We start from the raw sequence: 16446 nt of genomic DNA on the forward strand, positions 1-16446 counted from the left end.
ACACAACACACAGTAAACCCATGAAACTCTTTGGCAAAGGATGTTGCCAAGGCCAAGATTATAACAGAGTTCAAAAAAGAACTAGACAAATTCATGAAGGATAAGTCCATCAATGGCTATTAGCCAGGTTGGGCAGGGATGTAAAACCATGCTCTGACGTGCCCCTAGCCTCTTTGCCAGAAGCTGGGAATGAATGACAGGGGATGGATCACTTGATGATTACATGTTCTGTTCATTCCCTCTGAATGTCAATGTCAAAAGACAGGATACTGGACTAGATGGAACATTGGTCTTACCCATATGGCCATTCTTATGTTCTTATGGATGACGAAAGTGACCAGTAGAAGCATGTGACTTTGAGAACCAGGCAAAGGGGGGAAAAAACTGTCTAGAGAAGGAGAAATAGAACTTAGAAACAGGTTTGCTGAGATTGAAAATGAAGAAGGGGCACAGCAGGCAGTGACAGAAGGTAAGAGGACAAGGAAGAACAATGGAAGAGTGGCTAGTCTTACAAGAGGGGAAGAGTCAATAGAGATAGCCAGAGTTCAGACCCTCAGGAGGATAGAGGATGACTCACAGAAGATTGCAAGTAAGAACAAAAGACAAGAGGACTTGCAGTCAGAAAGAACAGAAGGGGGAAAGCTGGAAAATTACACCAATACCAGGAAGAGCCAGGTCTACATGACTGGGGACTCCCAACTAAGAAGAATGGAGAGGCCTGTCAGCAGAGCTGATCCAGAGAACAGAAGGGAGTGCTTTCTGCTCCTTATGAGAGCAGGAAAGAATCCACTGATTGTCCTTCATGTGGGAACAAACGATGCAGCTAGATTCTTTCTGGAATACATCAAGGGGGACTCTATGAGTCTGGAGAAGAGAAAGAAATGGAGGCTCAAGTGATCTTCTGTGGGATTCTACCTTTCATAGAGAAGGAGAGCGAAGCAGAGACATGATTATAATGATAAACAGATGGCTCAGGCAGTGGTGCTCTAAGGCAGAGGGCTTTGGGATGTTCAACCAATGGGAGGCATTCATGGACAGAGGACTGTTCTCATGGATGGACTCCACCTGAATAGGGAGGGTAATAGATTTCTGGGATGGAGGTTGGAACAACTAATTAAAAGATCTTTAAACTAGATATTTGGGGGAGATGATTGGGAGATGCTCATGAATCTCCACTTGTTTCTAGCATTGACCGGGAGAAAAATAAAGTAAGAGAGAATACAAAAATCGAGAAAGGAACAACAGAGAGTAGGATAATGGATAAGAAAGGTAGTGTACTGGCACTAACAGTCAGGTAGGTGATACTGGAAGTAGAATGACCGTACCTAACCCGGTGAGGAATCTGGGCAAAGCTGAGCAGAAACATCTAAGATGTCTGTACACCAGTGAAGGAGCATTGGTAACAAAATGGAGGAACTAGAACTACTGGTGCAAGAAGTGAAACCAGATATTATAGGGATAAAAAAAGCATGATAGAATAATAGTTATGAATGGAGCACAGGTACTGAAGGATATGTGTTGTTCTGGAAAGACAGACATATAGGTAAAGGTGGTGGAATAGCATTATATATTAATGATGAGGTAGACTAAAGAAATTAAAAGTGGTGGAATGGATAAAACAGAATCTGTTTGGGTCAAAATCACTTTGAGGTGGAAAGGTTAACAGAGGCTATAGTTAAAGTATAGTTATAGAGGCTGGAATAGTGCTTGGGGTCTGCTACAGACCCCCAGAATCCAATTTGGAAATGGACAGAGACATCTTTAATGTTATTAATGAAATAAATACTACTGGGAATCGAGTGATTAGCCCAGATATTCCTGGATGTGACACCTGACAGACTTCCTCACCAAACAGTCACCGAACCAACAAGAAATGATGCTTGTCTGACTTCTTGTAAACCAGTGTGGTGAGACAGAAGTTTATTTTTATTGCAAGCTTGGTATATCTTATGGAAGAATAACCACCAGTCTGGGGTGTGTTTGCCCTATTTCTCTGCAGTTTGTCCTTAATCTGGTATCCTCAGCTGTGACCCACTGACGCACAGTGAAAGAGACACCCTGGGGTTTTTCGCCTTTCTCTGCAGCATGGGGCATGGGTCACTTGCTGGTTTAAATTAAGAGTAAATGTAAGAGTAAATGTAACAAAGTCTTTAAATCATGATTTGACGTCTTCAGTAACTCAGCCAGAGGTTAGAGATCTGTTACAGGGGTGGGTTGGTGAGGTTCTGTGGCCTGTAATGTGCAGAAGGACAGACTAGATTATCACAATGGTCCCTTCTGGCCTTAAAATATATTAGTCTCAGCCCTGGTCTACACTTACTGGGCGATTCGGCGGCATTCAACGGGAGTTATGCAAACTACGCAGAGTAGCTTGCGTAACTCCCATCGACTGCTGTGCTTCGCTTCTGCATGGCGTCTTCACCGCACTGCGCCACTTGAGGGGGTGGTTTTATTGCATCGACTTCTGGATCGATTGAATGGGTCTTCACGGACTGCTCAGTCGATCCAGATAGGTCGATCTGACAGCAGCGACTTTGCCGCCATCAGTGTTTACCAGGTAGCCTTATTCTCTTCTTCCCATTTGCTGGGAGTTAACATCAACTTGCATTCTGAAGCAATCAAATACACTGAACATCAGTAGTATTCTCATCTTCAGATACTCTAGAAAAAAATGCTTTGCATATACTATGGAATAGCCCAAATTTCAATAGCTGGTGGCCAGCTACTGGTGTAACTGCACTGCTGAAAACCCTTGTGGAGAAAAGGAAAGCCACAATTTGTGCCAGTGGAGCTTATTCTGGCTTTTAACCAGCATTTCCCAACTTCTGAATGCTTGACTTTACAGCCTTAACATTTTTCTGTCATTTCCTAGTTTGATTTTTTTTTTTTTAAAGACTTTAAAACTATTTTCATCATTCAACATTAACCGTTTATGTGGGTCATCAGCAGGAGTGGAACCCAGGACCTTTGAACCTAAAGCAGACTTCTACTACTTAAGCTAAAGGAGAAACTGCTAGTAGGTATAGGCTGTTATCCATTAGCAAGACTACCTATTTTTCTCCTAATATCAACCTTGGAAACAGCTGATTATTTATTTATTTTGGAAACTTTATATATATATATATATGTATGTATGTATACCCTGAGCCAGAGAGCAAACATGAAAAACTTCACTCCAAATAGTTAAAATCTGGCAAAGTTATAAACTACTGAAAAAGGGGCTTAAAATAGAAAGTGTTAAGTAACCTAAACTAAAGATTTTTTTCCCTGCTCTGCCCAAAATACTTATAGCAAATACATCTCTCTCCACCCCTTCTCCCCCTGTTTTGGCAGGTGTGTATTTACGAGATGAGGAGTTATCACCAAGAATATCCTACCCCTGGCTCCATCTACTTATTACAGTTAGATTAAGCACTGCACATGGAGAGAAGGCGCAATCATGTGGTGGCTGTAATTACCAGATGTTCAAATAAGTGCTACTGACTGAGAAAAAGTGCTATTACAGGTATCTGTTTACAGAATCTCCTGTTTGGTGTGTTTAAGTTACTGCTGTAACTTGATCTCCTTTTTGGTGTGTTTAAGTTACTGGTGTCCATGTACCCAGCACCTAGAAATAATGAGGGTTCCCCCCCAGTTTTTTAAATTAGGTCATTCTTAGAACAGATGCAGGATGGGATTTTTCTTTTAAAGCGCCATTCTCTTTGTAGTGTGACTTCCAGTAAAGTGCACAACAAGATGTTTTGTTGCACCCATTCATTGAAAGGAAAAGGTTAAGGGAAACTATCAACCTAATCTAGCCAATTTGAAGAAGTTAGAATAGTTCCAGGTACTACACCTCTTGTAGCAGTGTCTATGCTTTTACATTCACATTTCAGAGTTTCTGTCCTATGCTGCTGTGAGAAAGACCTATACACACAGGATAAACCAATTCTGATATTTATCTTTGATAATTACCCAGCCCCCATTTATGTAGCAACCAAATGTCTCACAACATTTAGTGTATTATCACCATTTTACAGATGAGGAATTGAAAGAGAGATTTTTTTTAAAGGGTATTTAGGCATTGCAACACTTAACTGACTTAGGAGCCTACATGGGGAAAAAGCCCACAGCAGCTGATGTGTGCTATTTTGCACTAACTCCCTGCGTGGACACTCTTACTGTCCACAAAAAGTGCCTTGGTCTGCATAAGTTTAATGCACTTTAGAAGTCTATTAAGATAAACCATCTGAAGACATTTTTAATATGAAGTGAGGTAGGATGTAAATGTAGCTACTCCACACTAACTCCCCATGCAGACATGCTAACTGCACACTAAAAATGCCCTAAGGCACTTCCAAAGAGCGAATGTGCACAAAAACACCCAGTGTGCAGTAAATGTCCACACAGGGAGATAGTATGGAGTAGCTAGTGCACTTTAAATTCAAACCATACCTCACTGTGCAATACCTTGCCCATGTAGAGAACCCCTCAGTCTCATTTTCAAAAGGCTCCTAAGTATCTAAGTCTCTTTTGAAAATGACACATAGGCTCCTAAAGTCATCTAGGCATAGCAATGCAGAGTGGAGCAATGCCTACATACCTTTAAGAATCAGGACCTAAGTGACAGGAAGTCAGCTGCAAAGCAGTGAGTTGAATCTGCATCTCCCAGGTCCCAGGCTAACTCTCTAATCACTGGAGCAGCCTTCCCCTCACTTGCTGCTTTTTCACATCAGTGTAAATACACTGACTTCAGTGGAGTTGTTCCCAAATTATAGCAGCATATGGTGAAAAGTACAATAATAGAACAAAAGTTATATAGGACCCCACAGTCATTCATACGGCTAAAAGGCCATTGGAAGTTCCTTGTTTGGAATGTCTGCTAGTAATGTGTGGCTGAGAAATTATTTTAAACCTGATTGAAAAGATGGCTTTCCAAGGCTCCCCAATGCCCCACGCCTTTGCTAATTCATGTTATGAAAAGCCTACCATTGTGGCTATAAGTAATGGAAAGTGATTATTCTTAGTGGCTATCCCACAGTAATTTGGGACACCCGTATTCCACATTTCAAAATTTGTACAGTTTTTGAGACATAAGTGAGATAATTAGCACATATGTCCCACTCTTCGGAGCAACATAGGATGTATGTGGTATTAGGCACATGTAAACAATCTCACAAATAATGGAACATTGAGTTATCCGAAGATTCTTTAGAACTTTTAGATATGCTCAGGACATAAAGGCTCAAACTGAGACATACTAGGTTCACAATCGTTAAATAGGTCTTCACAGGTGTGAAAGTCAAACATAGTTTCCTAAAAGAGTTAGAGAAAACTTACACAGCTAGGAAGAGAACCAATACAATTTGCCTACATGTATACATCATAAACATTCTATGATTTTACATGCAAATTACTTCATTCATGCAACAAAGTCATAGCAAATGACAAACCTGTATCAGGACATTCGGGCACAGAGGAAACATTAATATTTGATTAAATTACAGTGTGTCCCAAAAACAGAGAATTTGGATTTCCAAGATTAAATGAAATGATGTAGAAACATGAAGCCCAGTGTATGCGAAATATCAAATTCAAGTTTATACAAATGACATAACGAAACATCAAATAATGTGCACCAAAAAAAATTCTCCAATATTCTGAAGCCTAACTTTACTATAAAGACAATTAAGGAAACAATGTTTATGTCTTAAAAATAAAAAAGGCTTAACTGAAGTCAGCTTTCAATAAAGTTTTTATGTACCGAATAAACATTGTGTTTGCTGCATCACTATTTAAATAAAATCTTCGTTATCTCAGGTTTGATATATACACTAACACCTGAAGTGTTCTAAATTTACTCACAATCAGAATTCAACACAATGCACAGTATATCAACATGACCAATTAAAATGCACAAAACAAAGATTTTTTATCTGGAATAACATCTAAAATACCATTTTGGCTAATATTATGAAGTCTAGAATTGACATTACACAACACTGAAATGTGAAGATATTTTTCCCTACAAGCTGAATGGCTGGATGGTAATACAGTAGAACCTCAGAGTTAAGAACACCTCAGGAATGGAGGTTGTTTGTAACTCTGAAATATTCATAACTCTGAACATAATGTTATGATTGTTCTTACAAAAATTCACAACTGAACATTGACTTAATACAATAATAATTATTTATTATGCAAAAGAAAAATGCTGCTTTTAACCATCTTGATTTAAATAAAACAAGCACAGAAACAGTTTCCTTACTTGGTCTATCTTTTTTTAAACTTTCCTTTTTTTTTTTCTTTTTTTTTTAAGTAGATCATGTTTAACACAGTACTGTATTGTATTTGCTTTTTTGGGGGGAGGGAGGGGAGGGAGTGTCTTTGCTGCTGCCTGATTGCATACTTCCAGTTCCAAATGAGGTGCATAGTTAACGAGTCAGGTCGTAACTCTGGTGTTTGTAACTCTGAGGTTCTACTGTATTTCAAAATGAAGTTTTAAATATCTTGAGCCAACTGGGAGGGTTAAAGTTATTATAATACAGTACAGGCCTCTAAAATGCAAATTATGTAAATACAGATGTTTTTAAAGCTATTTTCACAGCTCCTCCCCAATAATCCAATGACCTGCCAAGAAATAGTACAATTTAACGTTTCATGGTACAATGAAATTCAGTTAATATACAGAGTAGTTACTCTATTTGACCCGCAAGACTCAAGATGCACAATATAAAATTATTAAGTTTTCACAACACTTCCTATTTTAAGACACTGTTTCAGTTGCTTATAACTTTATGCCAAACTTTAAACCATTTGGGCTGAAATTTTTAACATTGGGTGTCTCGCTCAAGTTGAATTTCTTTGGAAGATTTCAACCAAAATGTTTCAGCCATTTCTGAGACTAAAGCTAGTGAAAAATATGGTGTTTTACTCATATTAATAAAATCTGGCAACCTCTAATTTAAACAGCCCTAGCATCTGCATTCTCTCCAGCAGGGACTTGTGTCAGAGCTGTGCCTTGTGCTGTCTCTATGAAAATCTGTCCGACTTTTACCAAGTTATAAGCCTTTGACAATTTTTTTTAATGATTGCAGTTCACATTCAGTAGAGAATTCTTAAGAGCTTAATAGCTACAATCTCCAAAGATTTCATGTGCACTGCGCATACTCAAGGCTCTCACAGTTCCTTGTGCATCTGCCATCCCCACAGAACAACTGACCACACACCATCTTCTCACAGCTCCTACCATCAGGACTGCACATGTGCCATCCACACTCTGACTATTTACTGGACCACCAGAATCTGCCTAAATAGTCTTGCTACACAGACCATGTTAAATCAAGAGCAACCTGAAGTCTAACTGTTCAGGCTGAAAGATGGAGTCTCCTTGGTGACATTTAGACCTCAATGGACAGAGTGCACACAATAAAAGGAAGACTGGATATTAAAGCTCAATAATGTGACAGAAAACCCAGGGTCCACTCAAAGCCTAATATTATGCATCTCTGCATAGGTAGCAGAAGCACTGAGAGATACCTTTGGTCAGATAATGTGGATAAGTAAATTCTAATGTCCTCTGCTACTATGTTAAGAAAGATTAACCAGTCCTCCAGAATCAAAATATGATTTCTTAAATATAGTTTTAAAGAAAATCCCAGTGCCAATCATCCATTGTTTGCTTAGCATTAACAACGTGTATCACTGTACATTACACAACTTTTTTTCAGAACAGAAAGGTCTTTAAGAAAACAGAACATACTAGAATTCCAGAGGTTAAGATAGAGGGTTTTTGTCAGGTTTTTTTTAAATAAAATGTGAGTTTACAGGTTTAAAAAGAGAAGTACAGAGTTTTAGAAGAGATTTGAAGAATGAGATAACGGTGGCTTTTTAAAATGGAAAAAGGAGGTAATTCAATGAATTGGGAACTGTGTGGAAAAGAGATAACTGACAGAAGCAGAGGAAAGAAATTTACAGCTGGTGTGAAGGCTGGCATTTTTAGCCAAGTAGATGGGGTAGGAGACAAATTCTAAATATTTAGCCCTCAATTCTGTAACTTGTTCCATGCACGTGTCGGACCTCTGCACCTGTGTGGAGCCCCAGTGACTTGAATGAGGCTTCCTGAGAATAAAGGGGTCAGTAGCATTCGCAGGACTGAGGACTTAGCTAACAGTAAATGAGCTAAGAGTAATTACACAAGTAAGTCTATTAAAGAGATAAGCAAAGTTGTTGAATTACCTATTGTTTTGGAAGAGCACAGAATCATGCTAATCCAAATGTTGTTGGAATGCCTATGTATTTGCTTTCGAATCAAACACACAAAAAACTTCCAGAAGTACTGTCAAAGCAACGTCTATCTGCCTATGTGTCAAAGTAATATCCAAAGCAATGTGCCTATATTGGTCCAGCTTCTGTAGTTGCACTTAAAAGCCTATTGGAATCCATTAAAGAGGGTGTTAATCTCTGAAAGTGCTACTTTCAAAACAATAGCAGGGTAAGTAAAGTTACCACTTGGTCTTAATTTGTTTACAGTTTCTTTTCAAGAAATAAGAGCTACTTCAAAATTTTAGTGGACAATATCAAACTGTTCCGTTTTTAAAGCAACTTATTAATATGTAGAAATATTTAAGGTCCTTTCTACACTATGAGGGTTTTACTGTCTAAATATTTTGGCAAAATCCTCCTAGTGTGGATTCAGTGCCTCAAACCACCGAAAGGTATACCAGTATAAGCACAGTTATTCAGGTAAAACTGCATCCATACTGGGGTTCATATAGCTATATTGAGTATAAAAACAAAACAAAAACAAACAAAAAAAGTCATATCCCTAACCGACATAGCTATACTTAGTGTAGAACAGTGCAGTCATTTTTATTACCTGTGTTTGGATTTCAGACGAGGCACATTATAAGCAAAATATACATACATGCACACACATACACATACACATAATCTGGGGAGCCAGGTGTCCAACATCCACTAAATTCCCCCAGAATTTCACTTTCAACAAGCTTTTATTTAAAAAAGAAAGAAAGATCTACCACAAATTTGTAGAGTTAAAAGGAAGTCTATGAATATCTGTTACAAAGCTATTCAAGAAGATATGTTTCTTTTTGGGTATTGATATAATTAATTATCCCATCCACCACCTACCTCAATAGGATATAAATTCACAATCTGCTTTATGGCATTGGCAGTATAACCACAAACTGATTTCATATATTCTTTTAACTGTAAAATTCCATTTGCACTTTTAGCACTGTAGAGTAAATAAATATATCTAATGAATATAAGAAGCTGTTAGTTTGTTTCAGTAAGCCAGAGAATCTTTGCTTTATTTCAAATATTTCTTATTTCAAAATCAAATCTCAAACATTTAATATTTTTAATATATTTATCCATGTAACCATGGATATGTGCATATATATATTACAGATAGCAACCTGATATATGGATTTAAAATTTTAAAGTGTGGGTTTACTCTGAATATGACACCTCGAGTTTCCAAATTTTCTGTCTCTGATACCCTGTTTCTTGTCACAATGATTTCTGTATCATATAGGCTGAGTTTACAAATAACATTTTTTTCTCCCTAAACATCAGCCTATAAACTCAATTTCAGCTATGAAAGACCTGCATTTTTTATTCCCATGTATCATCATTATTAAAGGTTCTGCAGGCCAAACTAGGCCCTCAGTGACACCCGTGCAAGTCCCCTTATCTTATCATCAAATTATGCCATGAGTGATACCTGTGCAAGCCAATTTCTTTCAATGGTTTGCACAAACATAACTGACTGAAAATGAAAGTAAACAATTCTGTCGATGACACATGAGAGAATACAATTAAGCTCACATTTTCATAGTTGTACTAGCTCAGTTTGCTAAAAGGAGGAAAAGCAGTACACATTTATTTTTCTTATTAAAAAAAGATCTGGCTCTGAATACACAAAGGGAGCAGATCTGTTGAATAAAAAGGAGCTATTATTAAAAGTCAATTTTTCAGAATCTTATCAGCATTAATCTTTACTTGGCTACAGTCAAATCCTGAAAGTTTATATTTTATTCAACAGTTAATTAAGATTAAAAAGTTCAGATTAAATACAACTGTAAAAGGCATGATAAAAACAACTTCATACCCAATTACCATCATTAGCAATACATTCATTCATTCATTTCTGTAAAAAGAGGTGACAATCAGGGTCCAGACACTCCAGGGAAGAACAGGAGGTCTGAACCCCAAAGAATAGGCAGTAGAATCAACTGACTGTATACATTACTGTACTATAAAATAAGTGTATTGAGTAAGGTACATAAAAACTGGTGACACGCTGGTCATTGAGTGATGTATATAAGGATAATGTGAGAAGAGTTATGAATGTGTGCTGGAAATATGTTTCTAAAATATGTTTTGTGGGCAGACTTGATAAACAAGCCTTCCTTAGGCAAAATAATGTGAATTTTACCTGTCTGAGTCAAGCTCTGTAAGCCAGAGAGAACGAAAGTACATTTGCATTTAAGCTAAACAAAGTATTCAAGCTTATCAAGAAAGCAAACTGACCAGGGGATGAAAAGCGGATATGGCTCCTGTAACTGAAAAACAAGCAGTAAGGGAAAGGAACTTTGTCTGGGGTTTATTTTTCAAAGAATACATTCCAAAGGTTTTCTGAACTATAAGAGGAAGAAATGGGAATTCCTTTGTTATCCATCACTTAGGGAACAAAGGGGAAGCACCCTCTGATTCTGTGAAAGTTGATCCTCTGGCCTGGAGGGCTAGAGATGCTGGTAACCTGATGTAAATGATAAAACTGCTTACACAAAGATGGTAACTTAATTTTAGTAAGTTTTAATCACTAGCAAGTGTGTCTTGTTTTATTGGAACCAGACCTGTCTCTTTTTCTCTTGCTTAGCATTATTTAAATCTCTGATCTATATTAAGAAACTTATCTTTAGATTTACTATAAGACATTTCAGTGCTGTTACATTGACATACAGAGTGAGTTCTCAGCTAACCTAACAGGCTGGTGTGTACATTGTCTCTTCCAGAGGGACTGGACACTACAGAGAGAGGTCTCGGGGGAACTCGGGCACTGGGGTTCACTGATCGTTACCTGGAAGGCAAAGTTAAGATTGGCAGAATCTTGAGGAGTTTGCTGGTGAAGCAATCAAGACCAGTGTGGAAGGTAGCTGATACAATCTAATCTCCAGCAAAGCTAACTCTCACCAAGGCAGAGGGGTGTAACAGTGGTTTAGGGTTCTGAGCTGCCCTGAGGAAAGCGTCATAGAAGGACCATAGTGTCATAGGCTGTTTAAATGTATTTGACCCATGCTAATTTACCTTACTGGATTTTCTTTTATTTTAAATATGGTATTACTGACATTTGCCTCACAGCTGTAACTGAATGGAAGATACATTTCCTAGACAATCAGTATGGTCCCAAGTGTTAAACACATACACACACACTTTGCATGAATAGTTCTATTGACTTACACAGGAATACAGTTAAGCCTCTGTGTAATGTAAGTTCAAGTGCTATACATCTCACTGTAACCATCTGCAAGATCAGGGCCGAAGAAAGGGAATCTACTGTGCATGGTCTATATTTTTGGTATTACTTCCCTTTCCTTTTCAAATTAATGTCTTCTACGCTGCTGATTAAAACAACAACGATAATGTATTCTTATACAAAGGCGCATGCTTGCTGTGTCCACTAAGTGAAGGCAGACCACTTATCTTTAAAAAAATAAAACAAAATAAAAAGAGCATTCCTCACCACCCTCCTCCCCAATATTTTAATGTAATTATAATTTAGCACTTCACTAGTGTCATCCGTCTGATTATTATAAAGCACTTTAAAAATATTAGATATCCAAATATCCCTATTTGATTGGTAATAATTGGTATTATTAGAGATGGGGAAACTGAGGAACAGAGATGTTAAATGATTTATTGAAGGTCACATAGCAAGTGAAAGAATACAAGCTATTTCTCCTTGACATAAATAACTGCTCAATTTTAACGCCCTAACATATATAATGAAATCATCAAATTGCAAGCCATGAGTTGCCTGGTTAATTTTTCATTTCAATTTTGTGGTGGTTTGGCAGAAGATATGCATCAGTGCTGACAATGCTGGAATTAGTCCTAACATTTGAACCATTTACTCGTTACACTTTCTCAGATAAAAAAAATTAAGCAGATTTTTAAAGACCAGATTATAATGCTCTTCATCTTTAACATATATATTTAGATATATATATATGTATTTTTTAAAAACTCACAGTTTCTTATTATGGTTTCCAGCATGAGTGAAAACCTTTATCTTATTGAGATATGGACCATTGTGCACAACTAACTAAGAAATATTGTACCAGATAAAAATGTAGCTTTAAGATTAAATAGTATTTACAACCCACTCATATTTTTAATAACTTTTATAACACAACTATTTAAGTCGGGAGGACTAACTAGCATCTATCTACAAAAAGGGGCAAACACCATTCCACACAAAACTGCCAGAGGAGTCTACACAGTATTATCAGCTTGTCCACATGACCAAAATATTATAAAACTACGTTATGTGAATTTGATATTAAAATTCTGTAATGCAATGCTGAAACAAAGTGGATTTCAAGAGGTAAATCATATTGATTGCAACATACTGCAATCCCGTAAGAGTTCTGCTAAACTACCATCATTTACTTAGTTCGTCATGGGAACTGAATTGCTTTTAATATGTTTCCTGTTTTTTTCTTGCCTTTAAAAAAAACAAACAAATAAGCCTTCAATTCTGCAATGAGCACAACACAAAACCACAATGAAGTCAATGAGGTCACACATGGCTCATTGCAGAATCAGGGTGAAAAACTGATAGTAAAGGCCCAGATGCACAAAGATATTTAGGCTCCTAACTTCCACTGACATCAATGGAAGTTAAGAACCTAAATATCTTTGCAGATCTGGGCCATAATGTTTATTTCAATTAACTGTTTTGTCCCACCCCCTATTTTAACCAGGTGCCTAAAATACAGAAAATTGAGCATATTAAGATCCCCAGAGTTCTGACAAAATAGAAATAGTTGGATAGAATTAAAAAAATTAAATAGTGTTTTTCCAAATGGTTTTTAAAGGTATATCTGTAATCATTTAGGTGTTCCGAATCAAATGCACCTATTAAAATAATACTGTCAGCAATGAACATTTGGCTTAAACAAAATCTGGCATTTAAATCTGTGAACACTGACAATGTATAAAGTGCATCACCAGGTCCACAATCAACCAGGACCAACTCAGAAAATAAGAATCATATTATAGGCTTCAAGTTTAAGCTTTGGCTTCACAATAAGGTAGTACTGTAGCAAGGAAAAGCTGATACCAGATGCTATCCAATCATCTGCCATCATATTAGCGTGCAGTCATAGCTCAAATCAGACAAAGGCAGTAATACAAGAACAATAGTAAATGAACCTCCTTTAAAAACGTTTCCAATAAGATTTATTCAAAAGGCTAATATAAATCAATGCTCCCCTTCCACATGTATACACACTTCTTTTGTTTAGTGGCAACACGTGATGAGTCAAGTGATCCTAATTGCATTACTAATAGAAAACGGCTTCTAACCAAACAGACAAATAAACTACCTCCTGCCCCCAGCAGGACAGTGAAAGGCTAAGTCCTTAGCCCTTCACTGAGCTAAGAGAGGAGAGCCAGCCCTGCTCCAAATCACTACTTTAAAATTAGGGAGGGGCCCTCAGGTGTGACTCAGAGACAACTATAAACAGAGGCACTCTGGGTGAGGGGCTAGCCCTGACAGAAGAGTTTCCTTCAACATAGAGCAATGTGGACTTGCAACTGTATGTTCTAAGGCTAAAGCACTAAGATTTATAGTTTGTTTTCTTTCTCTTCTGAGAAAAGAACTAGGTTATTTTTCAGTGCCTCTAATATGGCACCTACAAAGAATGAGGGTAAAATGAAAGACTAAGAATTTTTGTCTTATTGTAGTGATTGTGATAATAATATCTAATATAGTTATAGCTACAACATTGTCCGTTTAAAACCCATGTTATCACATACCCTTAACTTACTAACAAAGTGTTTTAGTGTGTTTGTCTAAAAGTGAATTCTTCAGAGAGTTCAGCAACTTTAGAATTGAAAGTAAAAACATGTAAATTGACAAACTTTTACTTTGTCAGGATGACAAACTCACTTGTGAACAGTATGTACTTTAAGTTTAAAAATATGGGTTTTAAAATAAGATCCAAGTTTGTGACATGTTTTTCTTGGCACAGCTGTGAGTATTACATTTAGTTTTCTTTTCCCAAAAGGAAAAGGCTGCACAGTTTACCTGCGGCTCAGGAGCCCATTTAGCTTTAAAGATGTTCTAAGTGTTTTAGGAACTGATTCCACAATAAGCTGTTGGGGACAAACCATCACTGACTTTGTTGGGATGTTGCATGAGTACATGGGCTCCTCCACGTGCAACTGCTCCAGTCACAAGGGGTGCACTGCAGGACTGGATCCTTAAACTACAGCTGATGGCTGCACTTGCAGTACAAACTCTACTAGCTCTTGCTGCAGAAATCAAGTTTACAACACCCCTGCTTCAAAAGCCAGGCTTGATGATTTCTCTAGTTAAATACCTATACTGTTAATAGCCTGTACATGCCCACCACACCTGTCTTTAGGTGCACAAATAGCTTAGTATAAAGTATGAACTTGGAAATGCACACAGAATTCAGATAAGAATATATATATGAGGGTGGAGTGTAAAATGATACGCTCAAAGTTGGCACTAATTCAAGCCTGATTAATCCAAGCTCCAACTGGAAGAAGTCCCTGTGGAGAAGACAGGTGCAGTGACTTAAGCAGGAAGTACAGTACTTTGTAAGGGCCAAACCAGGCAGGAGGACAGCATGTCAACTTTCCCCAAACCAATCAGCTGCACATCAAAGACACGGCTGCCTGAGAGTGACTTCTGAAATGTGTGCTTTTTAACAAGTCACTTGCTTTCAGTTCTTCCCAATGACGTGTGAGAATGTGAAAATGTCCTGTTCCCGTGGACGTGTACATGTCGGGGGGGGGGACAGGGGCAGAATGCCTAAAGGAGGACTTGCCATGGAGGCAAGCGTATGTCTGGGTGGTGGTATTCTGACCCTGTTTAGGGGGCAAGAGGGCCCCGGAGGGGGGTCCTGGTCCTTGGCCCGGTGGTGGTGGGGGAGGGAGTCTGTCTGACAGGTCCCCGGCCGCAGTGGAAGCACCGCTTGGGAGGAGGAGTGCTGAAGCCATTACTGGGAACTGTATCTCCTCCGTGGGGAAAGTGGACGTTGTCCAAACCCCGAAGCCGTCGTATGGGGCGGAGAACTTGTGTGTGTGGGCGGCGGGTGCCCCGGGGGAGAGGCCTGTCCGGGGAAGGATGGGTGTGCCCGGTCTCGGTAGGGGTAGGGCAGAGCTGTCCGGGGGAGGATGGGTGTGCCGTCCCCGGAGGAAAGCGGCGGCGGCGGCGGGGGGGGGGAGGCTGTCCGGGAAAGGGGATGTGCCAGCCGCGGGGAGCCTGTCGGAGGGGATCTCCCGGCCCTGCTGGAGGGAGCGCGGAGCCTGTCCTATTTGTGACCCGGGAGGTGTCCTGCTCCCGGGGATGGAGGCGCGGAGCTGGCCGGGGGAGAAGCGAGGGGTGTCCCTGCCGGGCGGAGGAGGAATGGGGGCCTGTCCGGGGAAGGAGGGAGCGGGTGTCCCGGCCCCGGAGGCGGGAGCGAGGAGGACGGGGAGTCGGTCCGGCCGGTACCTGAAGTAGTAGACATCGCTCTTGCCGGCGCTGAGGCCCGATTTGCGGATCACCTCCTCTTTCTTCCAGCCGGGAGGCAGCGCGGGGCAGTCCATCCTGCCCCGCCTCTCCATGCACCGGGCCCGCAGCCCGACGCGGCAGGGGCACGGGGTCTCAGCACAGCTGCGCTATGGTTCCCGGACACAGCCGGGGCCGGGACCCCCTGGCGATGGCGGCCGCCGCGCTCTCCTCGGAGCCTGGAGCCCGGTCGGGCTGCGCGCGCAGCTGCCTACTCGCCGGGCAGCCGCTTCCGTAACTGAGCCTTGGAACCTGTGACATCGGCCTCCGAACGGGGTCATAGAGCGCGTTCTAGAGGGGCCAGAGCGGCCAAGCCATAGACTTGACCCCGCTTCAGAAAGGCCAGCGCAACCACTGAGAAAGTCCACAGCTGCCAACAGCAAATGGGCCCTAGAGAGTAATCAGGGAAGTTAGTGTTTCAGGAGTTGTAGGAAGCTAAGTGAGTGATTACAGCAGCCAAGACTGCCAGCATTGTAAAACTCCTCCTAGAATGGCCAGAGTGCCCAATGGTTGAATGATTTTAGGGTGCTGTAGCATTTTTAAACCTACCCAGATCAAAGAATGCATCCTGGAGCAGCCAGAGTTACCCAGTTCATAGCCAGCACTCTGACAGGGCCAGCAGTTGGGGA

At 39.9% G+C, this 16446-nt stretch overlaps 1 protein-coding gene across 1 annotated transcript in view; it reads right to left on the reverse strand.

Annotated features, from left to right (window-relative positions):
- MBD2 (methyl-CpG binding domain protein 2) overlaps positions 1 to 16012 on the reverse strand; it is a 57199-nt gene extending 41187 nt beyond the window's left edge. The window contains exon 1 of the mRNA XM_067545416.1: positions 15761 to 16012. Within this exon, the coding sequence (XP_067401517.1) occupies positions 15761 to 15873 (113 nt within the window). The 5' untranslated portion in view covers positions 15874 to 16012. The remainder of the gene's footprint in view (positions 1 to 15760) is intronic.
- Positions 16013 to 16446: the final 434 nt, after the last annotated feature.

The sequence above is a fragment of the Emydura macquarii genome, unplaced genomic scaffold (genome assembly GCF_026122565.2).
Source record: "Emydura macquarii macquarii isolate MOO-44397 ecotype Brisbane River unplaced genomic scaffold, CSIRO-AGI_Emac_v2 contig_1045, whole genome shotgun sequence".
In the NCBI taxonomy this organism is placed as follows: Eukaryota; Metazoa; Chordata; order Testudines; family Chelidae; genus Emydura; species Emydura macquarii.